The following is a 14,118-nucleotide window of genomic DNA, read 5'->3' on the forward strand; positions in this document are numbered from 1 at the left end:
GGCTGTCAATGAGATAGAGACGACGCCATCCCACGCTCCCGGACCAGTTGAGTATTAGGGGATCCACTGGACTCTTCTCTGTGTAGGAACCACTTTGCAGGGTTTGGCATTTGCATTTGTCTTCCGCAAGCTCACAGGAGCAGCCAAGAAGGTGCTGTTCCTGATCTAGATCACGAACCCTGATGGCGACACTGATGAGACCACTCATGAGCAAATTATTGGAGCATTCAAAGTTGGAGTCTGAGGATTTCCCGGTCTCATCAGCTTCTGCCACAATGCCTTTTGCAGTCCTCAAGTAAATCCAATTAATGTGGCGTGTGTTCCTTGAATTTCTCTCCGGTTTCACTGCCTATTCGCAGTCTTAACCACTGGTTTTAGGGAGGAGGATAAGACATGCAAAGCGTGTCGGCCTTGCTTGACTTTGTCATGTTCCTGATGAGAAGTTTTCCTTGTACGCATCACCCATTCTGCCACTCCGAGAACTTGACCGAGACAACGCAAAAATTCTCTTCACATGCTTCTTCTGTCAAAGCTCGACTGAGAAAAAGCAGACTCGGAGCAAAATATTCTTCAGAGTTTGGCAAAAGATACCCACATGACATGCAAAAGAACACTGGTGCTCTTTGTCTGATTTCTTGCTCATGTGCAGTGAGTCACAAAAGTTCCTAAAAGGAATGCAACATTGCAAAGAAATTCCTATCTTCCCTCGGCTGCCAAGCAACTTCCAGCCTGCCTTGGTTGCACAAAGGAGATTGGTGAGCCTCGTAAACCAAGATAAACTCTCTTCAAGTTTCCTCCTCGCACTTTGCACATGAGCTCAGAGTACTCCTCATGAAACAGTAGTTCATTCGGGGCAAGAAGTCAACAACAAGCAACTAGACATAACTTTCTCCGAGAGTAATGCTTAAAGCGACGCAACTGGCACAAAGGCAAAGGTCCTTTAGCTTGCGAATCTCGATAACTTGGAAGAGGCACCCATGCAGCATGTTCCTGTCGAGATAGTAAGATATTAAGAAGATGCTCATATACTTTTTTCGATGGTAAGTGGTTTACTAATCAAATCACAAAGTTAGAGTTACGAAAAGAAATCTCAACATGTTAAAATAGACTATCCAACCACTGCATGTTGCTAGTCATATCAGACTTCCTTTTAACAAGTAACTCCTCTTCATGTTCTTATTCATCTACCAACATTATTTTTCTAACCATCATTTTCGCGGCTGACACCAATGAGATTCTTATAAAGACAATAATTTTTTTAAGGATAAATTAGATACCTTTAATATAATAATTATTATAAAAAATAGATTAGGAATTAATGACTTTTATGATGATCACAAACTTGATGGCTGGCATCTTTGTGGTCATGTACTCAGCAACATGGTAGTGATGAAAGCCATCTTTTGGCATCATGGAGGGAGTTGCTTGTCCAGCTGACCAAGTTGTAGAACTGTGGAGCAATTCTATCATATGATTTGGGTTATTATTAGGATTGTAGGAATCTGCTGATTCGTTGGCAAATGACAGAGAGGAGGCAATCCATTTTTGGTGTTTCATGGTCCTGAGTCGATAAGATTCGTATTGTACTGTGAACTAGGAAATGTTCAGTAGACAACTCAGCATCTGCAATGCATTTAATAGGTTGAGGAAGATGCCAAGGAGGCTGGGCGAAGGAACACCGACAGTGCGGTGAAATCTTCTGCAAAATGATTGGTTTCATCCTGAGTTTAGAAAGGAAATGGACGAGGCAGCAAAAAGGAGAAGGGAAGGAGCGTGTCTCGGTAACAACAATGGTGAATCGAATCAAAGGTGGCAACGAGGCGGCTGAGAAGTCGCTGTCTCTCCCCTCGACGCCGTCAGGTCGCTGTCCACGGTCGCATCTTGATCGATCTCTCACTCTTTTATGCCGTGCTTTCTCCTCAGGGCATTCCGCCGGAGACATTCCGACGGCTACGTCGTTTCGACGGCAAGGAAACGAACAAAAATTTGTGGAAGAATAACGTTGCAGAAGAGAGAGAGAGAGACGAACGAACGGTACAAAGAAAGAGATCTGTTGACTGCATCACTAAAACCAATTATAATAAACGCAAGCTAAAGCATATTATTATATCTCTCCTCTTTGCTAACTTCTACAGGCTAAATTTAAATGTCAGAATCCTGCCATTTTTTATAGCTGCACATCAGTACGTGTTATGATGTGATAGAAAGAGAAAGCATCCTGTGAAGGTGTCATAATTTTGTGTATAATACCAAGACAAATGTCTGCTAGAATTTGATAATTAAGCCATAATCTAATGGTCTATTTTGTGTGCTGGTAGCAGAGTTTGCTCATTTGACCCACCCAATATTTCTCTTATAATAATAAGAACAAGTTGATGCTAAGTTTTACAAGGTGGAAAGGATCCATCAACAAACAAGATGGAAAATGTAGGCAGTACTAGTGAAGAATGATGTCATTGTATTATATAATCTACTGGACAAGTTGCAGTTTTCACAGATTTATTTGACTAAGCTTCAGATCTTTGACCTGTCAGGGATGAACTTTGCCTGCTCTCTCTCTCTCTCTCTCTCTCTGAGCCCCAGACCAAACAAAAAGAAAAGAACAACACAATAATGTTTCTATTTACCAGCTAGTTTCATTATTGTTGCATCTAGCTAGAAAAGATCTGCATGACAAAACATGGACTGTCTGTTGATGCAGATGCAGCACGCAGCATTTCATGCGTGAGAGATGTGCAGGATTCAGAATGTGTAGAACACATTCCTTAGCACCGACTTAGGATCTGCTGGTGATCAACAGGTGACATTAAAGGTCGACCAGGGGAACTCATGAGAGCTCGCTCCAGAACTCCATGTAAAGGTGCCTGTGTTCTGAATCCCGGCTTGCAATCTGAGAGATGTTGGGAAAAAGTGGGAGGGGGGGGGGGGGGGAGAGTGATGGAGAAGGGCATCGAGAAGAGACAAAAGGCAGAGCAGAAGGGTGGATTGTGTGCCATGAAAGCAAGAGACATGTCTCCTTCTGTGGGCTAGCGTTGCATTAAACTTTACTCTCCTGTACATCAACTTGATGAACGTACAAACGCAAGGATAATACTTTGTGTCTCAGGCGATCTCTTAAAAGCTATACCGCAGCATGTGGTTCTCTCGTGGGGCCCGAAAGTGAGAGGAATCTTGGTTGGTTTGGTGCATGTGAATTCTAAAGGCATCTGTTGGACGAATTTTCAGAAAAAAAATATTTAGTGCTAAAAAAATTTCAGAGCATCATTCTCTTATTCTTTTAAAATTATTTTATTTCTATTTTTATTAGGTCAGCCACTATTTTTACCTTGTTTAGCCGCTCTACCTCTCCTCCCCTTTGTTGACGATGAGGTGAGAGAGTTGTGAGCGGACACGAGCCCTTGGTCATAACTTTGCTATGTCGATTGCCTCTCTCTCTTCGTGTTTTTGTCCACCTCCTTATGCATAAACTTACTCATCCTTCTTTCTCACCTATAGTTAACGATAAGGATGCATGAGTTTTCTCCTTTCTTGTTTATGATCCACAACGAGAGAGGTTTACAGGTGACACTAACGATGGAGCTAACCAGTAAAGAGGGTGGCTAGGATTGTCGTGACCGACGCATAGAGGTGATCAACAATAAAATCACTATTTATGAAAAAAAAAATCAGTGAGAATTTCTAAAAGTTGGATTGCTATGTAAGAATTTATAAAAACTATATATTTTTTCAAGAATTCACCTTTCTTTATTATTATATATTGCTAAAAATATTTCTCTTTGATATATAAACGTTTGCAATAAAAAATAAACATCTGTTTACTCAATATAGTTAAGTTATTAAATAGATTTCTTTGTCTTAGTCTCATTAAGGCTATCATGTCTACTTGTTATTTTTAATAAAAAAAATACATTTATTAACTTTTGATAGTATCACATATTCATTAATTTTGAAGCTTCCTTTGTTTTAGAATATTTTATTAAAATATGTGAAAACAACGTAGGAATTGTAGCCATAAGAATATGATATTTGTTAGCTTTTGGGAATATATAAGTGAAGAACATGGAAAAAGGTTTCTTAACTTATATGATATGCCGTACATCATAAACAAAGTTACAAGTATCTTAAGGAAGCATGTTAGAGAAAGAAAGAGGGCTATAGGGCATGTGAACTTGCTATTTTCCTCAGAGTGGGCACCATGTTTGAAGATGGTCACAGGTCTCTCCAATCAAACTTTGACCATTTATACAGGTCAGAGGTTTGACATGCTCAGGACTCCAACACGGTGAGACACCAGCGGATGCCAACAAAAAGCTTAAGGTCTCCGATGCCAATCCCACTCCTTCATGTGATCCCCTCAGAGATGGCATCGAGCAGAGCAACCACCACTGTTGATGTCATGAAGAGGAGGCAATGTCCTCTGATAGCAGTGACAGCTTTAAATATTTGTCTTGGCCAATGTAGCATCCCCTTTGACAGGGTCAGGAAAGTTGCCTCCCCCATAAACAATCGCTGCCACTGTCAAGGGAAAAATACATGCTGTTCAACCTGTGTGGCACAGTGGTTGAAGAGCTCATAGGAAGATATTGGAAAGAGCATAGAGGAAAGGCCGGCCTGCGATGAACGTACTGTTTACCTGAAATGGTAGTCAGAATTCCATGGGGCCAAGGCATCATCATCAAAAGCATGTAAATAAACAGATAAAGAGATGAAAACACAAGTAAATAATAAATCAAAAGCTGAAAAATCATTACCTAAAAGGAAAAAAGTCAACGTCATGGGCCTCAGCATGCGAGGAAAGAGTCAACGCCATGGGCCTCATCATGCTCGCATGCTGAGGCAAGTCAGGGTGAACAGCCGAAGGCAAGAAGTCAAGCAGCGCATGCGTTGGAAATTGCTCCTCCTGTTTGCATTTTGACGATACAGACAAACGGGTAGGGAGTCGACCGAATTGTAACCCGTTATTGTCAACGGGTGCGCTACCCGCGACCTTTCCGGATCCGATTTAACCAATCGACATTTGAAGGGGAGTAAATGGGCCGGGCTGAGCCCAAGCCCATAAAAGATGAACCAAGGCGGTGGTGCTTCTACGCACGCTGTTACTTGTCTCATCCCGGCTTTATTTATGGCCAACCCCTTCTGCTTCGATTCGACCCCCTTTGCGCTTCACGATCTCAGCGGCGAGAGAGAGGCATCGAAGAGGCTCTCCCTTCCTTCGCAAGTCGTGCCGCTTCCCTAAGCTTCCATGATGAGGTAATCTCCCCTGTCTACTCCCAGATCTGTGCGATTGGCTTTGCGTCACGCGGTTTCAGGGCATTTCTCCTGTTGAAAGATTGGATTCTGGCGTTTTATCTGCGTTAGATCTGCATTCGAGATCCGGATCTGTTGTTTTTTGTTTGGGAAGATAAGCTTGTGTTCGTTGCTGCTTCGATTTTTTTTTAGTTCGCTTGATGTGGAGTGCTTGTTCCGCTCCGGATCTGGTTGACTGGGAGGCATTTTGAGTGGTTTTAATCTTCGCGATAGATTTGGTTGCTCGCTTCCACTCAGATCCGTAGCTTCGGCTGCCGAAGAATAAACGGAATCGAATTCTTCGGTTGATCTAAGGCTGCTTCTGGTTGCCGCAGGTTTCTTGAATGATATTGTGAATTCCGAAGGTGGTTGGGGTTGAGACCTTAGATCTGATACGCCGTAAGGATAAAGAGGAGGGGAGGGTGACCACAGCGCGATGGGGCCAACTTCGAACCCAGAAAGGTCTTCCTCTTTGTGTTTCTTGACTTTCTCGATCGTGCTTTTGTTGTGTGGTTCGGGGAATGCGTTTTATCTCCCTGGTAGCTATATGCACACCTACTCGGAAGGCGAGAACATATGGGTCAAAGTAAATTCGCTCACCTCAATCGAGACCGAGCTCCCGTTTGGCTACTACACCCTGCCGTATTGCCAGCCACAGAGTGGGATCAAGAAGAGCGCAGAGAATCTGGGGGAGCTTCTCATGGGCGACCAGATCGATAACTCTCCTTATCGCTTCCGTGTCAATGTGAACGAGTCCCTCTACCTGTGCACCACAAAACCGTTGAACGAGCATGAGGTTAAGCTCTTGAAGCAGAGGACCCATGATCTCTATCAGGTGAACATGATTCTGGACAATCTTCCTGTGAGGAGATTCACCGAGCCGAATGGAGTCGTCATTCAGTGGACTGGGTTTCCAGTTGGCTATATCCCAGCTGGAAGCTCTGAAGCATACATCATCAATCACTTGAAGTTTAAGGTGTTGGTTCACGAATATGAAGGCCGTGGCATGCAAATCATGACTACAGGGGAAGAAGGGATGGGAATGATCGCCGAGACAGATGCTAAGAACTCCGGATATGAGATTGTTGGGTTTGAAGTGATTCCCTGCAGTGTGAAGCGTGATCCAGAGGCGATGCTGAAACTTAACATTTATGATAAAGTTGATTCTGTGAACTGCCCATTGGAGCTCGAGAAGTCCCAAACGATTCGGGAGCAAGAGAGGATCTCTTTTACCTATGAGGTTGTCTTTGTTAAAAGTGACATTAGATGGCCGTCCCGGTGGGATGCCTATCTGACAATGGGGGGTGCAAGAGTTCATTGGTTCTCGATCATGAACTCATTGATGGTTATCTTCTTTTTGGCTGGAATTGTCTTTGTTATTTTCTTGAGAACAGTTCGGAGGGACTTAACGAGATACGAAGAGCTGGACAAGGAATCACAAGCCCAGATGAATGAAGAGCTATCTGGCTGGAAACTCGTCGTGGGTGATGTGTTCAGAGAGCCAACCTGCTCAAAGCTGCTTTGCGTCATGGTTGGAGATGGCATACAGATTACGGGCATGGCAGTTGTGACAATTGTCTTTGCTGCTCTTGGATTCATGTCTCCTGCTTCCCGAGGCATGCTATTGACGGGGATGATAATTCTCTATCTTTTCCTTGGAATCGTGGCTGGATATGTTGGTGTTATTTTATGGAGGACCATAAAAGGGGGGTCTGACGGCTGGAGGTCAGTCTGCTGGTCGACTGCTTGTTTCTTCCCGGGGATCGTCTTTATCGTTCTCACAATATTAAACTTCATACTATGGGGAAGCAAGAGCACCGGAGCTATCCCTATCTCGCTCTTCTTCACTCTGCTTTCCTTGTGGTTCTGCATCTCAGTGCCGCTGACTCTGATAGGCGGATTCATAGGCACCCGAGCAGAGGAAATACGGTTTCCCGTCAGGACCAACCAAATCCCAAGAGAAATTCCTGCTCGGAAATATCCGTCATGGTTTCTTGTCCTTGGCGCAGGGACCCTACCCTTTGGGACCCTCTTCATCGAACTCTTCTTCATCCTTTCTAGCATTTGGCTTGGGAGGTTCTACTATGTGTTTGGATTCCTTCTCGTCGTCTTCCTGCTGCTGGTGATCGTCTGTGCTGAAGTATCTGTCGTCCTGACTTATATGCACCTCTGCGTGGAGGACTGGAGGTGGTGGTGGAAGGCTTTCTTCGCCTCTGGTTCTGTTGCGCTCTATGTGTTCCTCTACTCTATCAACTACTTGGTGTTTGACCTAAGGAGCTTGAGTGGGCCGGTGTCAGCCATCCTTTACCTGGGTTATTCACTGATCATGGCTACTGCAATCATGTTATCCACCGGCACCATCGGCTTTCTGATGTCATTCTATTTTGTCCACTATCTTTTCTCCTCCGTCAAGATCGATTAAGACTCTGCTTCTTTGGGCTGCCAGGACCAGCTACTCCTTTGAAGACCGTCTTCAAAACTGTTGTGTGAACATGAAAGGGCCTTCATGTTCTTTGCGCGCACTCATGTTGAGTTGCTTTTGAGGGGGGAATGTTATTGTAGTCGCCTATCTTACAATGATACATCCTAAGGAACCGAACATTTTAAATGCTTCTGTTTCAATAGTTTCTTTTATCGTTTATGCCCCATGACTTAACTCTGTTAGTGTAATTTCTCTATGGTTGCTATAATTTTTTAGTGTGTTTAGTTGGTTTATGTCGAGATAATCCAGCATATTACCAAACTTAATTTAGATAGATACTATCAGATGGTGGATGTGCTCAGTAGTCTCTAAGTAAACTTTTGCAAGATCAGTTCTATCAGTGGGTTGGGTTAATTATATATTATCTCTCATTGATTCTATCTATTACTATCGTGATCTTTATATACAAAAAAATTATATTAAAATTTTTATAATTTTAAAATATAATAAATAATTTTTTTTGTCTTAACGTTATTAATTACATTGATGAAAAATATAATATGATGGATAAAAAAATAATTTTAATATTTTTTTATCAATACAACTGATATCATTAGAAAAAAGAAAATTATTTATTTTATTTTTAAGATTATAAAGATCTTAATATAAATTTTTTAAATATCCTCTACTAACATAAGGGGTGAAAAAGACTGTTATTTAACCCTCCCATCTCAATGTTTCGAGCTTCCACCAAAAACGTAATCTACTGAAGCATAAAACTATAGCTAGCCCCGTGAACCAACTTGTCAAAATCATTGGTATCATCCACTTCATGAAGCACCCGCAACGAGATAAATCATATATGATTTCTAAAGAATCCTCCAACAACAGACGTCATTTGAGCGAGTCCGCAGCAGAGACCTCCGAGGAAACCAACTCACTGTCCTACTTCAACAAATTAGAGACACCACAGAGCTTATGATAGATACTCTAAAATTAATTCACAACGATTGCAGAGAAAATTCAAATGCGCTATGGATGACAGTAATTTTCTGCATCATTAAAATATGATTTCTGATGTCAACAAAATTGTCTACAAATCCTGATCTCGAGTTGAAAGCAGCATTCATGTGTTAGGGTCTCAGCATCTCATGGAAAAAAGGCCAACGAGAATGTCACGTACAATCGATTACCAAGTTTAAAAGAGAAGCCACGGTTATGGCTTCACTAGCTCCCTGATGAATTGCTCGGCCTGAGAGACCTCTCCGGTCAGCCCAGATGACTCGGCCACTGTCACCTTGTTCCGGCACTGAGAAAATGCGAATGCTTCTCCTGGTATCCCGAGAGTGAAGTCGTTGGCTATATCGGCGGTCGAGATTGCACTTCTTGATGCACGAAGTTTGTCTCTGCCAAAAAAGGAAAAAGTGCCATAATGTTCTACACTGACACCAAAGAGTACATACGGTTATGGAATGCAAAAAAAGATGCTGACGATATCAAATTCTATCAGATCAGGGCCTCTGATTAAACAGAAAACAACAGTATGGAACAAAATCGACAACTCTTGTGGATCAACGTAAGCGTCTAGAAAAAAACTTCACAATGCTGAACCGAAGGCCTGGTGAGGAGTCATGATCAAATATAGGAAAGGACTCAATTTGGTCCTATACAAAAGAAATTGGGGTTAAATATCCGAAACATATATTTAAAAAATTTATTTCCCAGTTCTCATTCTTCTTCATATTAAAAAGAAACAAAAATGTCACCTGCAATTAGAGGAATCATAATATTACCACTAAAAAATATATCATTAACAAAGAAGCAGTGATACGAGATATACAGTACTAGAAACAATGACTGGTCTTGCAACAACTAAGAAGGATAAATAGAGAACCAATAACATGTAGATTCAAAACAATACTGCCTTTCATCCAAGATTGAGATGCCCTGATCATGACTTATCATGCATCTAATTTGGTGAAAAATCAAAACAAAACTTCTATCATGGCAATTGAAAGAAAGCATGGAAAAATGAAAGAGGAAACAACACAAATATGTGGAACTTTTCGAACATATTGTGGATGTTTCATGTGGTAAGTATTAGGTCATGCCAAAACAACATTTATTGCACAAACAACATGTCAGTCAAGTACTATGTTATTTATGAAACTTCAATATCATACGACAACTTCAGAACAATGAGAAGATTCAAGGTCTTACATTTCCTTCTCCAATTGTTTCCTGATAAATTCCTTGGAGTGTGCCGTCACCTTATCTGCCTTGTTGCACAGTATCAACATGGGTATTCTTCGCTTCACGATGAGTGCCTTTGTCAGTATATCATACAAGTACCTTGCAGATCGTGCAAATATACAAAAGATTATTATCATAGTAATTCATAAATAAAGGTCTGTTAACAAGTAGATACAAGGAAGAAAACATAATGATTATAACAATCATCATCTATTAATAATACATGAAACTATATAATTCAAAATAAATAAGCAAATCAATAATTTGCATCAGAAATAAGCAGGTTAGTGACCTACTCAGCAGCTGCTCGGCAGTTCGGTAAGAAGTCCAAACTATCCACGACAAAAATGACTCCTGCTGAATGAGGTAATAATTCATCAAGCTTTGGTCTGAGTCGGGAATGCCCAGGAACATCAATCAAATGCACCGGCTTTAGTTTTCCCTTCTGTGCACATGCAAAAAGGAAGATGGTTTCGACATGAACTTTGAATCATCATAACAGCATTATGGCATGCTTTGACCTAACAGTACTAAGTGCCTGAACTGTTACCTTTTCAAGCTCAGAGTGCAGCACAAAAGTACCATCATTGGGTTCCATCGATGTGACAGTACCTAGATGTGGAGAGCCATCACGAAGCTAGTATAGTAACAACGACATACAGTAGTATCAGAAAGCTGAACAATGAATAGAACATATCTGGTTCTTTTCTGCATTAGTTACATAATATCATATTGAATGGTGAAATCAAAGGAACTTCAAACTTCCCCTTTTAGTTTTGACAAGCAACAGCAAATTCAGCATATTGATCATTGTAACTATATTAGCTTGTTATTATGATTTATGCAGAACAGCCACAAGGTGTCACCAATATTGAGTTGCTTGCAACAGGAATATTTACATAGTGTTTCATTTTAGTTGCTGTGAAAGCCTGAACTATGTAAGGTAAATAATTATAAGAAACATTCAACATAAAAAAGAATACGACGACCCAGCCCCCCACTTATCAATTAGGCAAAAGCTCTGTTTACTTTGTCCAAACATGTCCCAAGTTTGGCATAATACAATTATCATGGGCCTATGCCCATAAAAATGTGAACGGAAAAGTCAACTTAGCTAATATGCATCACTTAATACTTGCTCCTGGATGCAATATGGTTAATAGTTAGGTCTACTTGCTTTTAACTCAATCTTGTTATACTTGCTTTATACAGACAGAAACTTGTTTAACAAACTTCTCAAAGTAGTTGTAATTTCAACATGAATAAATGAAATATTGACAAAAGATTTTTTTGTGTTTGAACACATAAATCCTAAACTTTGTCAATAAACATCATCTATGGTTATGACCCTTAAATAAGCCATGAATGTCAAAGAAACGGGATTAATTTATTGTCGATAAATTAGTTGTATTGTTGGACTCCATGAATGTCAAAGACTACAATAAACCACTATGCTTCCTGGGGGAGTGTGATGCTCGACTTAACAAATATAAGTTTATGTTATGAACCACAGTGACCCTAAAATTTTTGTTCTTTTTCTTTTTGCCTCTGAAGTTCATGCTTCATCGTTTCCCTTGTTTGATGTCCATAGTTATAAGATCATTGCCATAAAAATAATTATAGTTGACTGCTAAAAATGTTTCAATTGCAAGTGAGATATATTTCAAACGATATTTTGCACCATTAAGATTTAGTTTTGGCCAATCCCAATCCCGATAAGGATCAAGCATTCAGATCCAGAACCTTCTCTGAGATTATACATTCAGATATGCTGTTCTAGCTGAAATTAACAAAACCAACCAATGAACTGATCCGGTATCATTAAAATGTATTCATTTATGAATTATTTTACTTAAAAAATTAGATTGTTATGATTGGTCAAAACTCCTTACACTTGATTCAGAAATGCTGAAACCATCAAAATTACCAAAAGGTCCAAAACTATAGATGCCATTAAAAGTGCCAATTGCAGAACTATATCTCTTTGCAGAAGGCTGAAATTGAAATCACTATCAAGTACCAATAATAAAAACCCAACCGACCTGCATTATACAATGATATGTCCACACTTTAGTTAATTAGAGAACAAAGACTTTAATGGTTATATCAAGTTAACAAGAACAGATGTTTACATGAAACAATCGAGATTTTCAGATCAATGGACAAACAAATTTAAAAATATACCTGATAAAAAAGAACAGTTTTTCCACTACCACTTAAGCCAGCAAGCAGTATGGTATTGGACTTTGAGCGTCTCAGGACACGAACTGGGATTAAAAAAAAATACATTAACAAACTTTTTAGCTCTTCAAGCACATCACCTACACTTGCAATAATATGCTGAAAAATAATGTACATGTTTAGATATGCCATCAATGTTTCTTCACCATTACCCTCCTATGAAGAATCATAGACATTTTTTTTCTAGAAAACTGTTTGCAGAATCTGTTAAGAAGCACAACTTGCACTAGATAGACCTAGCCCCTCTTGTTGCTACTTCTAAGCATGCAGAACATTAATAAAGAACATGAAAATCATAAAAGCAGGGTAGAATGTATTTACGCACCCAGATATGCACAAGAACATGAAAAGATAAAAGCAAGGTAGAGTGGACTTACACAACCCAAAGAAAGAAATTGTGAAGATTAGAACAGCAAAAGCAACATAGATTTGCTCAATGGGTTGCTGATGAACCCATTCTTCAACTCGATGCATCAGTTGCTCCATATCTACAGTGCAACAGTAAATGATTTATTTCTTGAAATCAACAGACCTTAGGTGAGTATTTATATACAATTCTCAATTTCTCTAAATAAATTCTTTGAACCAAGGCAAAACAATACAGCATGATTCAACCAAAGTTGGCTTACTATAATGGATGCTGCTTTTCTTTCTTTCTTTGGGATCACACCAATGGATGTTGCTAGGATTACCGGGAGGGGAGCACGTTGAAACAGAAGAGGTGGCGGGCTGGGCCTTGGCATCGGGCCATGCATGGGCCTCAAGCGTCGGGCCATGCATGGGCCTCAAACGTTGGGCCATGCTGGCCCACGCCAAGCCAATATGGCAGGCTGCGTTGGATCCCAAGCTGGGTCGTGCCATACTGAATTGTAAGCCTGGGTCAAGTCACATGGGTCTAGCCTAGGCCGACCCGCTGGCTGCACAAGTTGTGGCTCACAAGCTGTTGAGCCACTGACTCAGCGCTCAAGTCCAACCTGGACCGAGCCTGACTTGGGCTGGGTTGACCCGATCCGACCGATCAGCCTTATTAAATTATATTTTAGTTTTCTTCTCTCAAAATAACTTTAAAATTTTGCAAGAATATAAACCAATTATTAGAATAAGCATTTAGACAATGCAAAACTTTCAGAAATACAAGATTAATCAAAACAGACTTCTAAATAATTTAATTTAAAGACTGTTTTCAATGAATTAAAAGGTTTAATAAATTCATAATCCCAAATTTAAAAGTAAATATAACATGAAAATTCACACATAATTCCATGAAATAGAGATACGCCTAACCAAATAAATAGAACTATTATTCTAATCCGTAATTAGGATTTTAACAATTAAATCAACCTTAAAATAATTCAATTTAAGATATAATAGCATAGATTTCATAAGTCCCATCAATTAGTTTTTACTAATAATCATCCAAGCTTAAACTAATTAAAATTACACTATAATCCATGCATCACCATCTTGAAATTAAAGGATTATTTTAATATTAAAATTCAACAAATTTTATTTACTAATCGTGAAACTTTTTACTGTTCTACCTGACCTCTTACCAAAAACGCCACCGGGGGTTGAGAGCGACTGTGTAAACGATGGAAGAGCGACAAGTGGTTTGGGCGCAGCAGCTAGTTAGGGAAGTGATGGCAGAGAAAGGCCGACGGCAGGGAGGTCCAGCAAGCGCGGTGCCGGGGCGGCGATCTGCACGAGAAAAGATCACGGAGAGGGTGGAGAAAGAGAAGAGCGACAAAGGCGCCGCGGCAGGCGTCGAGGCGACGCCTGAGGTGGCAGATCTCAGGTTTTAGGGCAGAGTTCCAATGCCGATACGAGAGATCGCGGGAGGCTCCTCCACAGCATTTAGATCATTCTCTGCTCTCTGTTGAAGTCTGAATCTACTCATATACCCTTCAGTAAAGAAA

The 14,118-nt window shown here is 40.4% G+C and overlaps 2 protein-coding genes across 6 annotated transcripts; one reads left to right on the forward strand and one right to left on the reverse strand.

Moving 5' to 3' along the window:
- The first annotated feature begins 5,109 nt into the window (after positions 1 to 5,109).
- On the forward strand, positions 5,110 to 7,927 carry LOC103976965 (transmembrane 9 superfamily member 12-like). Its single transcript, XM_009392334.3, has 2 exons — positions 5,110 to 5,250; positions 5,622 to 7,927. The coding sequence occupies exon 2, from the start codon at positions 5,723 to 5,725 to the stop codon at positions 7,706 to 7,708; it is 1,986 nt and encodes a 661-aa protein (XP_009390609.2). The 5' UTR covers positions 5,110 to 5,250; positions 5,622 to 5,722; the 3' UTR covers positions 7,709 to 7,927.
- Positions 7,928 to 8,747: 820 nt separating this feature from the next.
- LOC135616651 (uncharacterized) lies at positions 8,748 to 14,106 on the reverse strand. 5 transcript variants are annotated; one of them, XM_065116059.1, is made up of 8 exons: positions 13,756 to 14,106; positions 12,832 to 13,225; positions 12,580 to 12,690; positions 12,146 to 12,228; positions 10,512 to 10,598; positions 10,258 to 10,406; positions 9,929 to 10,060; positions 8,748 to 9,114 (listed from the first exon to the last, which is right to left on the reverse strand). In XM_065116059.1, the coding sequence occupies exons 2-8, from the start codon at positions 13,061 to 13,063 to the stop codon at positions 8,925 to 8,927; spliced, it is 984 nt and encodes a 327-aa protein (XP_064972131.1). In that variant the 5' UTR covers positions 13,064 to 13,225; positions 13,756 to 14,106; the 3' UTR covers positions 8,748 to 8,924. The 5 variants fall into 5 exon arrangements, with proteins under 5 accessions (XP_064972131.1, XP_064972140.1, XP_064972149.1 ...); XM_065116068.1 differs by having other exon boundaries at positions 13,749 to 14,106; XM_065116077.1 differs by lacking the exon at positions 12,832 to 13,225.
- Positions 14,107 to 14,118: the final 12 nt, after the last annotated feature.

Source organism: Musa acuminata, chromosome BXJ1-3 (assembly GCF_036884655.1).
Source record: "Musa acuminata AAA Group cultivar baxijiao chromosome BXJ1-3, Cavendish_Baxijiao_AAA, whole genome shotgun sequence".
Classification (NCBI taxonomy): Eukaryota; Viridiplantae; Streptophyta; class Magnoliopsida; order Zingiberales; family Musaceae; genus Musa; species Musa acuminata.

Bases quoted from the DNA above. Each gene is read 5' to 3' on its own strand.
- LOC103976965 (XM_009392334.3), top strand. From the start codon at position 5,723: ATGGGGCCAACTTCGAACCCAGAAAGGTCTTCCTCTTTGTGTTTCTTG.
- LOC135616651 (XM_065116059.1), bottom strand. From the start codon at position 13,063: ATGGCACGACCCAGCTTGGGATCCAACGCAGCCTGCCATATTGGCTTG. The intron at 10,599-12,145 runs GTATATTTTTAA...TTACTATACTAG, and splicing joins AAACTGTTCTTTTTTATCAG to CTTCGTGATGGCTCTCCACA. The intron at 9,115-9,928 runs GTAAGACCTTGA...CTTTTTTGGCAG, and splicing joins AAACAATTGGAGAAGGAAAT to AGACAAACTTCGTGCATCAA.